The 17,474-nt window shown below is 38.0% G+C and overlaps 1 protein-coding gene across 6 annotated transcripts; it reads left to right on the forward strand.

Moving 5' to 3' along the window:
- The first annotated feature begins 1,573 nt into the window (after positions 1-1,573).
- Positions 1,574-16,422, forward strand: arfgap1 (ADP-ribosylation factor GTPase activating protein 1). 6 transcript variants are annotated; one of them, XM_050037469.1, is made up of 13 exons: positions 1,574-1,801; positions 5,519-5,589; positions 6,223-6,332; positions 6,426-6,597; positions 7,028-7,128; positions 7,220-7,306; positions 7,396-7,510; positions 7,590-7,646; positions 7,809-7,841; positions 8,970-9,026; positions 10,513-10,572; positions 11,126-11,181; positions 11,282-16,422. In XM_050037469.1, the coding sequence occupies exons 2-13, from the start codon at positions 5,530-5,532 to the stop codon at positions 11,619-11,621; spliced, it is 1,248 nt and encodes a 415-aa protein (XP_049893426.1). In that variant the 5' UTR covers positions 1,574-1,801; positions 5,519-5,529; the 3' UTR covers positions 11,622-16,422. The 6 variants fall into 6 exon arrangements, with proteins under 6 accessions (XP_049893426.1, XP_049893429.1, XP_049893428.1 ...); XM_050037472.1 differs by lacking the exons at positions 8,970-9,026; positions 10,513-10,572 and adding an exon at positions 8,069-8,098 and having other exon boundaries at positions 11,132-11,181; XM_050037471.1 differs by lacking the exon at positions 10,513-10,572 and having other exon boundaries at positions 11,132-11,181.
- Positions 16,423-17,474: the final 1,052 nt, after the last annotated feature.

A 17,474-nucleotide genomic window follows, 5' to 3' on the forward strand; every position in this document is an offset into this window, starting at 1 on the left:
ATATCAATTAAAGTTCTTTACAGCCACAATCCCCAGTAGCAGAAATAGTGGGACATCGAAAGTAACTGTGGAAACTGTGGTTGTTGCTCAGCTCTGATGAAAGCAACAGTAGCAACAGTAGCACCAACAATTATAACCAGCGTTGGGCTCGTTACTCTAAGAATATCATGCATTACTAATTGCTCTTTTCAAAAGTAATATAACTACTTTACTTATCACTCCCTGCCAACAGTAATTCAGCACACTACTCGTTACATTACTTTTCCGTTACACCGTTACAAATTTGGTAATTTTGTGCCTTTTCCCTCAAAATTCTGACTTCTCATGTGCCTCTGTGTGAATGTCAGGGTAACTCTGGTAGACACAGCCAAGGCTAGATAGCTTGTAAATGATTTTTTACCTGGGGGTCTTCTGTTGCCTGTGACTGGTATTTTCCTAAAGATTAATGTGATTTATTGTTGTATTTCAAGTCAGTAGTGGGGTAATAACAAAAGTAACGTTCTTACGAGTTATTTGGTTTTGGGGTAACTGTAATATTATCACTGAAATTTTACAGTACTAAGTTACACTACTTGTTACTGGAAAAAGTAATATCCAATAAGATATTAAAGGGAGTGTACCCACTTCCTCCTCTGTGACCAGTGACCACCCATCTACCTAGTACTGCACCCACCTAATCAACAACCACTGCCACCGATAATACCACTTGCTAACAGTAAATAGATTAGCAAAGGTCTTGTAAAACAAGATAAAATGACAGAACAAATCCACAATAAAGGCTGAATTCTGACAGTAAATGAAAAAAAGGTTTGTTGTATTTACTTAAAAATGTTATGCCAAGTGGTTCCACGTAACTTTGTTAATATAACATAACATTGACATGACATTTTTAAGTAAATACAACAAATCTTTTTTTTTTTGAGTGTGCTGTGCCACTTAACAGTTGTTAAATTTGAGTTTTATTTACACTTGGCCTACCTTGGGTTTTCTCATGTTATAGCTGTAGATGGTAAAAAATAATAGATGCAGCTATTGTGATGTCACCAAATGGTTTGTGGCTGTCCCCATCTTAGGTTTTTGGAACTAAAAGTGGCCATATTTGGGTGAGAGGAGGCTGGCACTGTGGAGGAGCAATGGGTGGATTTGACTGAGAGAGGTGCAGTGGACGCTTTGGGCACTGGTGCCCTTAATTATAGGTAACTGTAAGACTTAACTAAATGACATTGGTAATTTTAGCACAGGTGTCTATGGGAATTGACTGGCTTCTGGAGCCAGCCTCGAGTGGCCATTCAAAGAACTGCAGTTTTTGTCACTTTCGTGTTGGTGTTTCAACCCCGGAGGTCGATTTTTTGTATATGAAATTTAATGAGCAATGCCTACAACAACTATTATTGCCATGTTGCTTAAATGATAATAATGCACCAAACTAAATTTAGATTTTGTAGCTTTACCTGTCTGTAATATCACGGTCACATGCATGTTCACTCTCCGAAGCGATGGTGGCAGCAGAGACACAAACAGAGAGAGAAGAAGAAACAACACGGTGACGAAGAAGAGACCGACGAAAAGACCGACTCCCATGATGCACCGCACTGCCAACGTATGCAAACAGGAACATGGCTACCGGTGTTTAACATCAGCAGTCTATCGTTATATTTCCCTTCTGTGGGCCTGACACAGTGTGTGACAGTATAAACTCTGCTGAGCCTCCGCCACAGAAGAAAAGCCTCCGTAGAGTTTCCCGGCGGAGCCAGCAGACCCTCCGAAAACAGCGTCTTCGTTGTTCATCAATCACAGACAGGTAACGGTTCGGTTGGCTCGGTGGGGAGCTAACGTTAGCATCTCCGATGGTTACCATATAAATTAAGTTAAATATCACATTTTAGTGTAATGTCCGTGTGGGCATAAGCTTTAAATGATAACCTGAAGTCAGACATCGTCAAGTCATCACAACATTTAGACGTGTCTGGTCAAATACACACGGAGCCCGGTGAATGACATCAGTAGTGAATGCTACGAGTCGAGAAGCGTTGACACGACTGCAGTTCTGTGTGGAGACCTTCAATAGTTTCAACATTACTGATTGAATTTCCTCAAGAAACACAAGTCATCATGACCTGAAGGATATTTGCGACATTATGTGTAGTTAATAAATGTATAATAATGGCTATTTGCCTTTAGGCCTCGCTTCAAGTGAATCTTGATATTAAAATCTGATAAGCTTAACTAGCAGCATCGCTCTTACTGACTGTTGTTATTAAGAATATCCATCAAAATCTATCCTGTTGCTCCCAGTAATCCCCCAAATTACCAGTGCTTGGTTGAGACGAGTGACATTTCCTCTGCTCAGTGAAGCAATGTTGGTTTGAGGAATGTAAACTTACCAGTCGACTGAGGGTGTCTATGCTTAGGTTTCTCTAAGGTTTCTTTGTAAAAACACCACACCTGCACAGTTCATATCCACCCTAATGCAGAGGTTGTACTGTGTATTGTGCTGCTTCTGTGATTTTTGGATAATAATGCCAGTATCTTTAAACCTGCTGTAATGATTAGAATCAGCCGATCATTATATTATTGTAAATAATATTTAATTGGGTTTGGGACTGTTGGTCAAACGAAACCCAAAACACACCCAAAAATTAAGGAATACTTCACATATCTATTTCCAAACAGGTGCGTAGGAGAGGGACGAGAAGAATAAAACCTGTAGAAAAGACTCTAGCACACTGCTCTAATGTTTCAGTAACTAGACCTTCATCAGGCAAACCTAATGAAGGTCTAGTTACTGAAATGCTGCATCATTAAAATCATTATTTTTGCATGTTAGACAGTGTGCGGGAGTCTTTTCTACAAGTTAAAACATACCCGACAGTCTGATGGATAAGGCTGCCATCTTTCTATGGTTATTAGTGTAATCTAATTACATGGACATATCAATACCAACCTTCATGTGTTCTCTTAGTCCTCTGACTTTTTGCCCTGTCTGTGACTCTCAGTACCAGGCCCACATATTCTCAGAAAAAGGCTACATAAATTTAAACATCTACAACAGCTGGGCACTGTAGATTTTAGCTGTCATCATTCAAACAGGACTAAAAATGGTATTTGTTAGGGACTATTTCCAGCTGTGCATTAATACACATTTGGTGCTTTCGTGAGTATTAACGCCAGCAGGAAGTTGGGTGTAGGATTGGCTCAAAATAAACTACAGTGCCCATACAGTCACCCATTGTATGGGTGTGGCTCACTGACATGTTTTGATAGTTTTGGGATGACATTACAGGCCTGTAACAGGAGAAATAAGATACATCAGACTTTGGCTTCATAGATTTTTTCTCTTAAGATGAATTAAATGTTAATTGTAGTCTCTTTCATGGAATGTTTTGACTAAAAGAAACACACAACATCACCAGACCAGAGTTAGAAGTTAGCAACAGTCACTGGCCACATGCTGGTAAAATACTCAAGTGGCTAGTAGATTTTGAAGTCCACCAGCTACTGAGGAAGATGGACAAAAAAGTTAATTTCCAACCCTGCTAGACTGTGTAGAGATTGTTGCAGTTAATGTGTACCCATATCCGTCATGACTCATGTTGTCCATGTATTTGCTGACTTGCTGTGGTGCCATAGTGCCATGGGCAGCGATAACCTTATGAGACTGAGGCGGCCACAGATATGTCTTTACACTGGGTGGTAATATGTCAGTAGTTGACAGCAAGGTATGAAATTAACAAAATATTTTGGGGGCAATTTTGGCCCCCACGGTCTAAAAAATGGGGGCATTTTCAAAATGTTTGTGGGCCATCAAAAAATTGTAATTATGTTCTAAAAAAGCAAAACCAACTAAGATAGTGTCTTCACTCTTCAGTAGAAACCACTATAAATGAAATAAATAATGGGTTACATAAAGTTATGGTTGCAAAATATCACTCAGATTTCCTATATTCAACCAGTTTAAATGTGATGATTTAACCATTAATCTACTGATAGCAGTACAAATGTTTCACCACATTACAGTTACTTTTACTGTTAAAAAGGCGAAATTACTATAAATTCCTTAGATGCAATCCTGGAAGTAAGTTAATTTAAAATTTAACATTCATTCTACCTTAATTTTTCATTAATTTGTCATTGTGTAGACACAGATCACCCAAGAAATGCTTAATTTATACTTATGGTACAGCAAAGCCCCCTCCCCTTCTCTGTCAGATTACTCTCACGTAATCAGTGCAATCTCGTTGATAATGTCTGGAAAATGAGTTGTAGACGTGACGGTAAATTAATTTAATGAAAATAAAATTATACTTTAATGTCAGATTGTAATACTGTTAAAAATATAAATACATATAGTTGTTTCGAAAACCTGGGGGCAATTTTGGCCCCCGGAACATGGCTTTTGGGGGCATTCTTGGATAAATTGCGGGCCAAATGGCCCGTGGCCCTTGCTAATTTCTGACACTGGTTGACAGGTTAATTACCTGGAATTCCTATGCAAAATAGTGCATTTAGAATTAAAGAATTAAAAGCTCACAACTATTTTAGAAATAATTAGTTGATTAATTGATTATTGGATCAACAGAAAATTAGTTAACAGCAATTTTTCAATCATCAGTTGAATCTTTGAGCCATTTACCATGCAAAAATGCCAAATATTCACTCACTCCAGCTTCTCACATGGGAGGATTTGGTGCTTTTCTCTGTTTGATATCATTGCAAATTGAATGCCTTTGGACAAGTACAGAGATAAACTTGTAATTTTTTTCTACTATTTTCTGACACATTTTATGGACCAAAAAGATAATTAGGTAATCAAAAATATAGTCCAAACACTGATTGATAATCCAAATAATCATTAGTTACAGCCCCTCTAACAATATGTATAGGTAGATGAGATTCTCATATGGTTTATCTCTCAGAACATCCACAGCAGTAAACAGTAGTTATTTGTGACCTGAAAAAGTTCAATTCGATTTTATTTATAGAGCTGTATATCACAAAATACAATTTGCCTCAGCGGGCTTTACAGCATACGATATCCCTCTGTCCTTGGACCCTCACAGTGGATAAAGTCCCCCAAAAAACCCTTCAAGGGGAAAAATGGGGGAAAAGTTGTATATATTTACACATATAACAAGTTTAAAAAGCTTTAGCTGACTTTCTGTGCTGCACTGGGAAGGTTTTACTGCAGCCTCTTTGTCACTACCCTTGGCTGCAACCTGCCTGCTGCTTTCATCCGCTTCAGGCGAGGCACAGTTCATCTCAAACAAGCCTGCTGTCATGGAGCAGGTCCAGGGTTGTTTTGGATGACATCATCAAAACATCTTCTCTCACTGCTGTCAGCTATGAACCACAGACAGGTTTAATTCACAAATTAAAATTGACCTCTATTATATAATTAAAAAAAAGTGTCACCTCTATTTCAGGGTGGATTTTCTCCTGAAGAGACAATACAGTAGGAATGATGTGTCAGTACTCTGCTTTGATAATTAACTGTGCTTCATCTGTCGTTCTCTTTCAGTGTGGGTCAACATGGCGAGTCCAAGGACCAGAAGAGTTCTGAAGGAAGTGAGAACAGAAGACGAGAACAATGTAAGTCTTCACAGGAACTTATTCATGTGACTTGTCATTTTCACTTCTTGGTCATAATCGAGTCACCTCACTGGAAGCGTATAATTCACATAGCAGGTAGCAGGTGTTTGGGAGGCTCGCAAAGCAGCACCTTTCCATAGTCCTCCACAAAATGTCCCCGCTTTTATCCTTGTTCAAATAAATGGTGGGAGTAATTTTAGGTGGCAGTTTTGCTGCCAGTGGACATCTTGTTGGCCTGCATCTCTGGCAGTAACAGTAGGACAGATATGTCGCCTAAGCTAAAAATAAATGCACCATATAATTAAATATATTATTGTTCTGTTAGTTAACTGACATACTTAAAGAAAATAACTCACTCTTGAAACATCACTCAAGTAAATGTCAACGTTATAAAAATGTTTTTAATGTAAATGTTTAATAGTCTTGTTTTGTCTTTTGACAAGTTAGGATAAAGAACAATGGTGCACAATGGTGAAATACATTGGTTTTAATGGACTTTTTGTTTGTCTTAGACATTTGTATTATAATGCAGGGCCAGCCTTCATATGATATCCAATGTGCAAAAGTGTGTAAATCAATCTCAGTAGTTTTTATGTGTAAATTCATTAATTGTCCTGTGTCTTGTTTTATCAGCTGTGTTTTGAGTGTGGGGCTTTTAACCCTCAGTGGGTAAGTGTGACCTATGGGATCTGGATTTGTCTTGAGTGCTCTGGCAAGCACCGGGGCCTGGGAGTACATCTCAGGTAAGAATAGTGGAATGTATTATAGTGTTGATGATTCTGGAGACCCTGAACAGCCCGATAATGATTAATGTATCTCTTCTGCCCTGTTTGCAGTTTTGTGCGCTCTGTCACCATGGACAAGTGGAAGGATATTGAGCTTGAGAAGATGAAAGCGGGAGGAAATGGAAAATTCCGCCTTTTTCTTGAACTCCAAGATGATTATGATCCCACCTGGACTTTACAGGAGAAATACAATAGCAAAGCTGCTGCGCTCTTTAGAGACAAGGTGAGATATGCACACCTAATGGTCAACTATTGATATCCTACACATTTCACATTTAGGACTAAAGTCTCGTCTCGTCTCGTCTCGTCTCGTCTCGTCTCGTCGTCCTCCGCTTATCCGAGTCCGGGTCTCCATTATTTAATTCAGGAAGCTAAAGCATGTCAGTGGTTTGTCAGTAGTAATCCATTTGTCCATTCATTCAGTTAAAATAAATAAACTAAAGGAGTAACTGACCATGAAATTGACCAAAGAGGGAACTTGATCTTTAATTCTAACTGTAAGTGTGTGTGCCAGACAAGATCTATACCTTCAAACAGAAAGCTAGTTGCAGAATGGTCTGATTGTCACTGAGGCTTCTGTGAGATTACTGTCTTGTGAGGGTGTCCTCTGTTCATCACATTGTTTCACCATCTTTTGACACTGTACATGACAGGTTGCGACTTTAGCAGAGGGTAAGGAGTGGTCCATTGAGACGTCCCCTGCCAGAAACTGGACATCTCCTCAACCCAAGACCAGCCTTTCATCCGCTCATCGGTAAAAGTGCTAGAAATGTTTTACACACTATGTGCAGTGCCAGACTACAGGACAGGAGTTAAAGCTGTGAATTCATGTTTCTGTCATACAGCTCTGGAGGACCTGGACAAAGCTCAGGGAAATCTAACGACAAAGCTTTTGAAGACTGGTTGAGTGACGATGTTAACTCATATCAGAGGTGACAGTCTTTATATTTCTTATATTATGCACTTGTCTGTTGTTTTCCTTCAAAGAAGTGTTTTTAAAAATGTTTTTATGCCTCTTCAGTGGAGGGGGCTACAGTGGGAATCAGGAGAATCGGTATGTTGGCTTCGGCAACACAGTGACCCCAGAGAAGAAAGAGGATGACTTCATCAACAATGCCATGTCTTCTATTTATTCAGTAAGTCACAATATAAATCTGAGTTGTACTTTTTGTGGCATTTTTCTTCCCCTAGTAATTTATTTTTTATTTTTTACAGGGTTGGAGCAGTTTCACTGTTGGAGCTAGCAAGTTTGCTTCTATTGCTAAAGATAATGTAAGTGTATTTACGCAATAAATGCTGTATCATATTTCAGCAGTGTCGAATTTGAGTCTGAATTTCTGTGTAAAAAAACTAAAAATTAACAATCTAAATACCAACCCTTATAAAGTAAAGGCAGTTCATTCATTCGTGTTTGTCCTTTCCCCCCTCACACAGACATCTAAACTGGCAAACCAAGCAACCCTAAAGGTAAGACTCATATAGTTACCTGTACCTGCACTGCTAAAGGTTTCTGTCAGTCAGAATTACATTTGAAGTTTTTCCCTGTCCTTCTCTATCTGTTTTATTGAGTAATACCCCCACATTTTCTTAATGTGTACCATTTTGCTTGTAAATCTGTTAACATATAATGTAAACTCTCAAACTGCAATAACTGTGTTACTACTTTAATATCTCTTTGCCTTCTCTGGATGTAGTTAAGGGGCTATAAAGCGCCCCCAGAACCGGTAAAGCAGATAATAGGTGCATGGCGCTTTTTCCGCATCATGTTTTTTATTTAAAATACGCATCAACCATTTTCTTTATTTTTGTCAGCTTGTCAGTTTTTCAGTTAGTATTCATAGCTTAACAAACATTTTGCAAAATGGTGAACGCCACCTTTACACGCTTCTGCTTGGATACACTTATTAATTCTTTGTTCATGTACTTTGAGTTTATGGATAACCTGTGAAAGACAGTTGGTAACTGTATTGCGGTGTGGGGATTGCCTGTAATTCCTACCCCTAATATAGAAACGTTCCATAAACTGTTCACTCGTATCCATTAATAATGGATTATCCATTCATGCATGTGTTTGTGTTGACTGCTAACTGTGTCATAGAGGTGTAATGGTATGTAAAAACAATTAAGTTTGGCATTTGTTAAAATAAAAGCATAGCAACATTTGGTAGGTGTTTAATGTGTAGGTGTTGGCTGCTCAACTATTTTGTGATTTGTCCATAAATAAGGCAACAAGGTAACTGGAAAAATCCTTTATGCAGCATGTTACCCTGCAGAGCTTAGGAGGTAAAATAAAAAAGCAAAGATGTTGTCTTTTTAATATCTAGCATTGCAGATGTACATTTAAAAGGCTTCTAGTTTAACTTCACAGAAAAATAAGGTGTATGCAGTGTTGCCTTGTAAGAAAAATGTACTGTACACTGATGATGCAAGTTTTTTGGAACCATTACACCCTCTAGTGCTTGTTCAGTGTCATGGTGAATGGGAATGATCAGTCACTTAATGCAACTGCAGAACAAGCGGCTCAGTGTCTTGCTCTACTGTGAATGTTAAACTCTGTTTCATTCAAGTGAATTCTCCCCTCTGACTCCCAACTAGGCCACAGAGTTAGGACAGACAATAAATGAGAATGTTATCAAACCCACCCAAGAAAAGGTAACATTGATGTTTGAAGTTGTTGACTTGGTGGTGGGATTCAGTGCTTCATAGCAAAAAAACAGCTTCAGATGTGAATGTGCTATTTTCTCCACTGCTTGCCTGTGTCAGTCTATCTGCTTTATGCCAGCTTACATTAAACGACAGAACCTACGGTTTCAAGGATGCAGAAAAGGAACTTGTTAAAATCCCTTTGTTTCCCCCAGTTAGTGACTCAGCAATGGGATGTGCAGAAGCACACAGCTGTGAACTGTTTGGTCACGGATGTGAGTCAGTGTTAACTTCCAGCACAGTCACTCTACAAGGCTTAAAATACATTTAAACACTTAGGAGCTTATGTCTTTGTTTGGATATCATGATGCCAACTTCAAGGCATTAATTTTTTAGTTTCAAAGTAACATAAGAAAAAATACAAAATACAAAAATACATCCTAGCTTTAAACCTCAACAGCTTGTTAATGTAAAAGTAGCAGAGGAACTTCTACAAAATTTAAGACAGTTACTCCATAAATTGATGCAGAAAAGGCACAAATTGGGACATACAAATCCACCACAATGCAGGGCATTAAGTGTTTGATGCTCAAAAATGTCTGGCAGAGGACACAAAAACCCCGTTTCATGTGTGTGTCCCCCGACGTTGAAACAAAACCTACGCCCTTGCATTTAAAAATGTTTCGGTTCAGCTTCAAAGCTGTGCAACATCCAACTTCAAGAATAAGAAATCTATATTTGACACAAAGATCATATTCAAATTTGATTTCCCTTTCATCTGGCGAGGTAGATGATTTTAAAATCTCAAATTTGGCTTTTATCTTGGAAATTCAAGCCACACACAAAAGATAAAGTGCCACAGTCTTGGTCCTCATGTTTCTTAAATGGTGAGATTTTCTTATTGAGTTCAGAAAACATTAAGAGACTCAACCTGGGGCTCTTCAGTTGACAATTGCTTTATTGTTTTTAAATCATGTATGCACTTATATGTCACTATCCTTGAGGTCATGGTGAGTTTGTTTCCACACACCTGCTTTAACTCTTGGTGTCAAGTGAGCAGCTCCTGGATGAGATCAAATGAGGCCTGTGTAGCCATATGAAAACATGCTAACGTTCATAAATCAAAATGGAGGAAGATTTAAGTAGAGTTTACTTTTTAATTAGTTAAAAATCCCTTTGTGGTGAAACTGCTATTAAACCAAATGTTTTGTCGTCTAATGTACAGTTGCCGTTGGTGATTTAAGGTCTGTATAGTTTGTGCCTTTGTAACAGTCTTCTTGCTCTCTGGCTAAATGGTTGTAGCTGCTTCAGTGGAGCTATTTCTGTTAAGGCTCAAACAAAATGTAATTTCCTCATGTTGATTATCAGTGCCTTTAACAAATCACAAATTGCTTTTCTCACAATCAAAAACAAACTGCTGCTCACTACATGCTCTGTTAATATATATATGGATGTATTTTTTTCATTAGTTTTAATAATAATTTGGCTCATTCAGGTCAAAGATGGCAAATTGCTAGATGAAATGGCAGTCGGCATCTCTGAGCTGGCAAACAAGGTAGGATGGGCAGATCTCGGCTGCACTGTGCAGATGCAAAACCAGTCTCCTGAGCCACCAGCAGCAGCAGCTCTGATCCAACGCTTATAAATTTATACCTGGGTGTCTCAATACCTGAGTGTCTCTTAGACTGGCAATATCTGCAGAGGCTGCCCCGTCCCCAAACATCATAACCCTCAAAGGAGACTGGTTTTGCTCTGATGATGAATGTTTGAACAATTCTAATTTGTCATTCTCTTGTTTTCTTGCTGCCATTTATAATCTGGCGGTGAGTACTTGGTGGTCAACCTTTGTGATGTGTTAGAAAGCAAACATCTCTTTGTAGTTTTATTGTTACTGCTTCTGACTGTTGCTAAAACTAAAAATGCAGCATAATATTTGTTGTGTCGCAAATATTGTGTTATTTGTATTCCTTTTATTATCACTTGATTCAATTTTTAGATCATGTTAAATGCTACGTATTAATCATTTGTGTCTTACAGTGTCAGTGTTTTAACACCTGCAGTAACGTGTGTAGAAAATTCTTGTAGGCTGAAGTGTCCTCTGTTTTTAGGTTCAGGGAGCTGGTGCAAAATTGACCAATATCTTCTCTGGAAAACCGGAGGATGGGTAATAATAACAGCTTCATACAATTTAAATCTCCCGCATGCAAAATCTTTTGTACTGCGTGATTTAAAGCTAAGCCTGTTTTCATGTTGTGACTGTTCAGGTCTGCTGGAGAGAGCTACCAGAACATGGATGCCACTGAGGGATATCAGGGCAGTTCTAGCCAGCCTGTGTCAAGGGACTTCTGGGAAACCTTTGGCAGCAACAGCTCCTTAAAGGCCAAGAAATCTCCCAGCAGTGACAGCTGGACCATCGCAGATAATTCCGCAAAGAAGAGCTCTGACAGTTGGGACAATTGGGGCTCCGAAGCAGCGTCCAACAACAAACACAGCACAGAGGAGAGCTGGGAAGCCTGGGACAACAACTGGGAGAACGCAGATGGTAAGACGAAGAAGAGTCCCACAAAACCTGCGGAGGAAACCTGGGATAATGCAGACTGGTAGTGACCTCACAACCATACATCTCCTCATCCTTTTCTTCTCCCTGTTTCTCTCTCTCTGTTCATCTCACTGGCACTTTTAGGGAAAGAGCTGTGTCAGCTTAGTTCCTGCCAATCCATTCAAAAATATATTTATTATGAACCCAAGAAACAATAAACAAAGCCCAGGGTTAAGTTGAGCTCACATTCTCAAAATGTACAGCTATACTGACATGTCGTCATGTATTTTATTGTAAATTAGCTCCATCACAATAAATGAGGCATAAATCAGTGTAGATATGGTCATAACTTTCTGCCTGGGCTCCCCTAATATATTACTCTTAATGGTGAATAAGCCAGTGTTCATACTGTGTGGGTGTAACGATACTGGTTCTTAATTCACCACATTAAAAAAAAAAAACGATGCATGACAGAGGAAATCTGACATTGTAAATATAAATCCTTGTAAATACAGTGTGATTGACTAAACACTAATGACATGATTTTCTGTTTGTTCAATCAAATTGATTTGCTCTGCCCCTGGACCTTTTGCACATTTTGTTCTTGTAGAATTGATTATGACGAGTTTGTTTTTCTCTAATAGAACTGGAGCCTTTTCTACGCTGTAGTCAGAAAGTGTTGTCTTAAATCAAAGGAACAAATAATCACTAACAAATTGGCTCTCATTAATCAAATTTATTTGGGAATGTAAAGTTTAAATGAAATAATTGAATGTGTAATGAGCTAGAGCTAAATGACCTTTATAGTTTTTTAGTTTTGATTTAATTTCTTTTGTTTAAAATGTGCAAACAGTCAATGGGTTTGACAGCAGAGAGCTGCATATACATGATCATGTTATCAAGACCAGAAAATTATATAACAGGATGCTTAAAAGTTAAATTGAATGTGTCCTAAACACATAAAGTTTATCAATAACTGCCCATCTGGTAAAATGGTTAGGTAAATCTCTGTAGGGTTCAATGCTTGTATTGTATCACCGTGGTGTCATGCACCAAATGAATGTCTTTAACATCAATGAGCTGTTGAAAGTAATTTTGATTGGTTGATACAATACTGTCACTATCTGCTGTCAACAGCAGTACAAGATATGTCATTGACTCCCATTCAAATGTTTATTGCAAAGTAAAAATAACAGTTTAAGCACATCCTTAACATTATTTTAGGATTTTTTTTTGGTATGCATCTCCTCAAGTAATGTTACTTTATACTGCAGCATTAATCAATCAAACATAAATCACATTGTGTGTTTATAACAGTTGGAATTAATCTTTTTGGGCTGAGAATATGTCAGAAATCAGTCGCAAAATTAAATCCTGAAGCATTAAATCAAAAAATGTCACAATACCTGCCAATAGTTACTGATCTACTGGGGGAGAGGAGGGGGATTAATGTATTATTATACTGTGTATTTGTTTTTTCTTTTTTCTTTCTTTTTCCGACCTTGAAGCTGGCTGAGTATTTGAATTGACACTTCCCAATCAGAGTTCACACAGTCAGAACAGATGGTATTCCCTTGTTGTTTTATAAATCCAGGTGATGCTCTAAAAACAGTGAACAATGTCTCATATTTTGAAAGGCACTTGTTGGACATCAGTAATTGTTTGATCCATAATTTTGTAATTTTATTTTCAAGCAACAACATTTGTTATTTTTAAGTAATTGGTGATTAAAGATGAGATATACAGTTTGTAGATAATTACACACAGAAGTCCCTCATCATAGGGTGATATACTGTACGTAGAGAATGAGTGTGTGGAGGGTGTGTTTCAATAACTGAACACAGATGTAGACTACATTGTGAAGTGCATGGTGTTGCCTGTGAACCTGTAACTTGTGACCTCAACTGAACTGATCTTAACAGTCACTGTATATTTTATCTGGTATGAAGCAACTCCTCGTGTGATCTATTCTCCACTTCCGTGTTATTGCAGCACCTTGCTCATTATGTATTGTGAGGATTTGGTGTCACAAATATCCTCACACTCTTATCAACATCCGAGCTGTGGAGTAATGTTAATGAGGCTCATTATACGCTGGATGGTTAGACGGTCATAGCTCTCAAACACTTGGTATGAATTAATTTAATCAACCTGGTACGTCCCTCTGTCCGATGAAATGGCAGCTGCACTCACGATGTTCATCATAGATGCAAATGTATCACACAAAGCTCATTGTTTTAGAGAGTGGGAATGTAATCAGTGTGAAATTGGGTATTTTACCAGCCACTGGTAATTTGAAAATTTAAACGAGCTGTCGAGGTTTAAAGCTAGGACGTATTTTTGCAGAATCTACAGTTACTTCCCTATGTGGCTTTTAATTTCCTAAAACATGAGGTGTAGCAGCTGTTTCATACAGTAAATAACTTAAGTTTAATTTGTACGTGTAATAGTTTAAAGATCCAAGTCTTCATAAATGATGCAAACCACTCAGACTCAACTCAAGTTAAATACACTTAAACCAATTTCACCTCCAGGTCTGGGTTTGATTGTAGAGATGCTCCAATATTCTTTTTTTCCTTTCTGATACCAATTCTGATACTTTAACTTGTGTACCGATCTGATACAATCGTATTAAAAATAAATAATTTAAATAATTACCAGCTGTATACTGCTAACCCTTTATGGATGGAAAATGAGTACTAACATTGTTGTATGGCATGGCTCAGGTTAAACCCTAAACTTGTGGGACTTTCCAGTGTAAAATATCGTCAAATTGTTGGCATTTTCCTAACAGCTAACTTTACACAATTGAGCAGAAATCAGTTCTTCTTCGCTGCTCTAAAACAGTTGTTGCCAGTGGCTGCACAGCGCAACTCTTTGTGTAGGCTACCATTTTAGAGACGCAAAGAAGAGTTGATTTCTCGGAAAACTGCCATTTAATCCAGATGTGAGACTACTTTGAAGTTTATTTATAAGTTATGTGGTATCAGATCACCACCCAATTCATACTTTTAGGCAGTATTGGAGGCATTGCTGATACTGGTATCGGACAACTCTATTTGATTCGTCTACATTTGCATAAAATTTTAAACCAGAGGATAATGACTAATATTAGAACATGATTGGTTTGCATTGGATTCTTTGAGGCTTGGTGTCTGTGATCATCGGCCAGTAGTTAATTATTATCTGCTCACAGAGCAGTCTACCAGTGCAATAAAGCTGCTGGGTCGTTGCCGTTGTTTGTTATTAGGGTGTTATAATATTTTGCTGTGCTTCTATAGGCAGCACTCATTGGGCCTTATGATTGGTAGAAATAATGTTTTATTATCACAGCTTTTAACGTGTGAAGGCTATTTTCTGGGAACTTTGTTCCATGCCCATTTCCTACCTCTAAGAAGTCTTCAGTTTACAGCTGAGTTTTCAGTAGTTAACGTTAAAGCTGCAACAATTAGACGATTAACTAATTAGTTGATTGATAGAAAATTAATTGCCAACTATTCTTGATAATTGATTCATCTTTTCAGTTATTTTTCAAGCTGAAGTGTCAAACATTTGTAGGTTTTAGCTTCTTAAATGTTAGAATTTGCTGCTTTTCTTTGTCATTTATGATGGTAATTGAAAAATCTCTGGGTTTTAGACTGTTGGTTGGACAAAAGAAGCAATTAGAAGTCAGCACTTTGGACTCTTGGAAATTGTGATGCGCATTTTCATATTTTTCTTACATTTTTCTTACATTTTATGGACTAAATGATTAGTTGTGAAAATAATTGGCAGGCTAATCAATAATGAAAACAACTGTTAGTTGCAGCCCCAGTGAACATGCTTTCTTTCTGAACCTTTCAGCATTGTTTGGATGTAGACCTTATTACAGCAGGATCTGCTGTGGCTCATTTTGTTTTTGCTGAAAGAAGTGTATTCAATGACATCAAAAAGGCAGATCTACAACACTGGTGTTTTCTCAGTCACAGTGCAATGGTGTAAAAAACCCCCCAAAAAAACGATCACTCCTGGAGCATTTGTGTCGCTGAACCTCTGCAGTCATGTGTTCATGTATGGTCATGTGTTTACAAACCTTAAACAGCTGTGATGCTTTCTGTTGATGCTGGTGTCAGTCTGTGCGTCTCTGATGCAGTGAGGTGTACATGTCAGTAAATTACCATCGAAGATATATTGTTACCCTCAGCCTTCCCGATATTACTGAAGCTTTATGTTAGTTATTTTTATTTTAATTTTCTGATGGCATGACATAAAACATATAAACTGCCAGGAAATGAATGGAGGACTTTGTGATACCTCACATTTGAAAAGGGAAACATTAGATCAGCCACTGAAAACTGTAAAAGAGCTTATAGCTCTGCAGTATCATAATTTTCTATCTGTGAATGTTGGGGTTACTGGTACACTTGATCCATGGATAAACTACAGAATGTGTGATTGACTGAAATGCATCCAATAGGTCTTGATATTAGGTGATGATTTTTTTTTTTATATAAACCCGATGTAATCTGAAGCTAATTCTAAACTTTGACTTTCCAGAGCAGCAGTTTGGCTCAGTGTCTGTGCCTGTCAAACATTTGAGATTGGGTATGTCTGTGTTTGTTGATGAAACTATTATGTCAGAAATACTATTTTTGATGTCATGCATGAGAATGTAATGTGGAGCTAAAAACATTCAGCTGTTGTTTGATTTTCAAAAGTTGTTCCCTGAGTGAATTTAAGTGCAGTCGTCTGCTTGTCCCCTCAAGTTTCACCAGCATCCATCCCATGAGGTGAGCCAAGTGTTACCTAATCAGTTGAGGCTGTGGATATTTTCCCTGTACACATGGTTTCTGTGTTCAATAAAAATGTATTGTGCTGTGAATGCAATTTGCTGCCAGTGTGGTGCATCTTCTCAGGAGAGAAACTTGATACAAAAAATGGCTATGTTGGATTTAGTTTTCTTAAGCAATATAAAAATGTTAAGGTTTCTTTGATAGGCACATTTGTTTAGCAGATTTTACACAAGAAATCTTGCTCAGAATGTTGGTGGCCAATCTCTAATAAATGAGAAAATTATTGTTATTATTCCGATAAGGATGTATCATCCGATAATTACAGCAGCTGCAGTTCTTCTGTGCCTGGGAATGAACACTACAAGTGTAACCATGACACAGGCAGACAGGTGCAAGTCACTGTGTCAGACACAAAACATGTCACTCAACAAAAACGCCTAAAGGGCTTAAAGGACATTTCACTCCTAAATCAAAATTCATATTTTTCCTCTTATCTGTACTGCTATTCATTAGTCTAGATTGTTTTGGTGTGAGTTGCTGAGTGTTGGAAATATCAGCTGTAGAGATGTCTGCCTTCTCTCATATATTATGGAACTAGATGGCACTCGGCTTGTGGTGCTCAACGGGCCAAAAAAAGTACAACAATCATGTCTCTTTCCAGAAATCATGACCTTGTTACTCAAGATAATCCACAGACCTAGTAAACAAAAAGAAATGTGCTTCTACTAAGTAAATCTAGACAGAAGATGCACCTTTTTTCTGTGTGGTGATTCAGTTGGCAGGTGTAGTTCGGGAGAAAGAAAATAGTTCCTACATGAAACTGCTCACAACTGGTCTGTAGATTATCTTGAGTAACTGGGTCATGATTTCTGGAAAGAGACATTGCTGTTGAGTTTTAAAAAAAATAAAATTTTCCCCACTTTGAACACCACAAGCCAAGTGCCATAGTTCCACTATATTCGACAGAAGGCAGACATCTCTACAGCCAGTATCTCCAACACTGAGCAGCTCACACCAAAACAGTGTAGCGTGATTAATAGCACTACGGGTAAGAGCAACAACATGTGATTTGAATTTTGGAGTGAACTGTCACTTTAAGCAAGTGGGTGCACTTTCCTACACTAACTGCTGGGTGTTGTATTGTGA

The sequence above is a fragment of the Epinephelus moara genome, chromosome 24 (assembly GCF_006386435.1).
Source record: "Epinephelus moara isolate mb chromosome 24, YSFRI_EMoa_1.0, whole genome shotgun sequence".
Classification (NCBI taxonomy): Eukaryota; Metazoa; Chordata; class Actinopteri; order Perciformes; family Serranidae; genus Epinephelus; species Epinephelus moara.

Bases quoted from the DNA above. Each gene is read 5' to 3' on its own strand.
- arfgap1 (XM_050037469.1), top strand. From the start codon at position 5,530: ATGGCGAGTCCAAGGACCAGAAGAGTTCTGAAGGAAGTGAGAACAGAA. The intron at 7,307-7,395 runs GTGACAGTCTTT...ATGCCTCTTCAG, and splicing joins GATGTTAACTCATATCAGAG to TGGAGGGGGCTACAGTGGGA. The intron at 7,511-7,589 runs GTAAGTCACAAT...TATTTTTTACAG, and splicing joins CCATGTCTTCTATTTATTCA to GGTTGGAGCAGTTTCACTGT.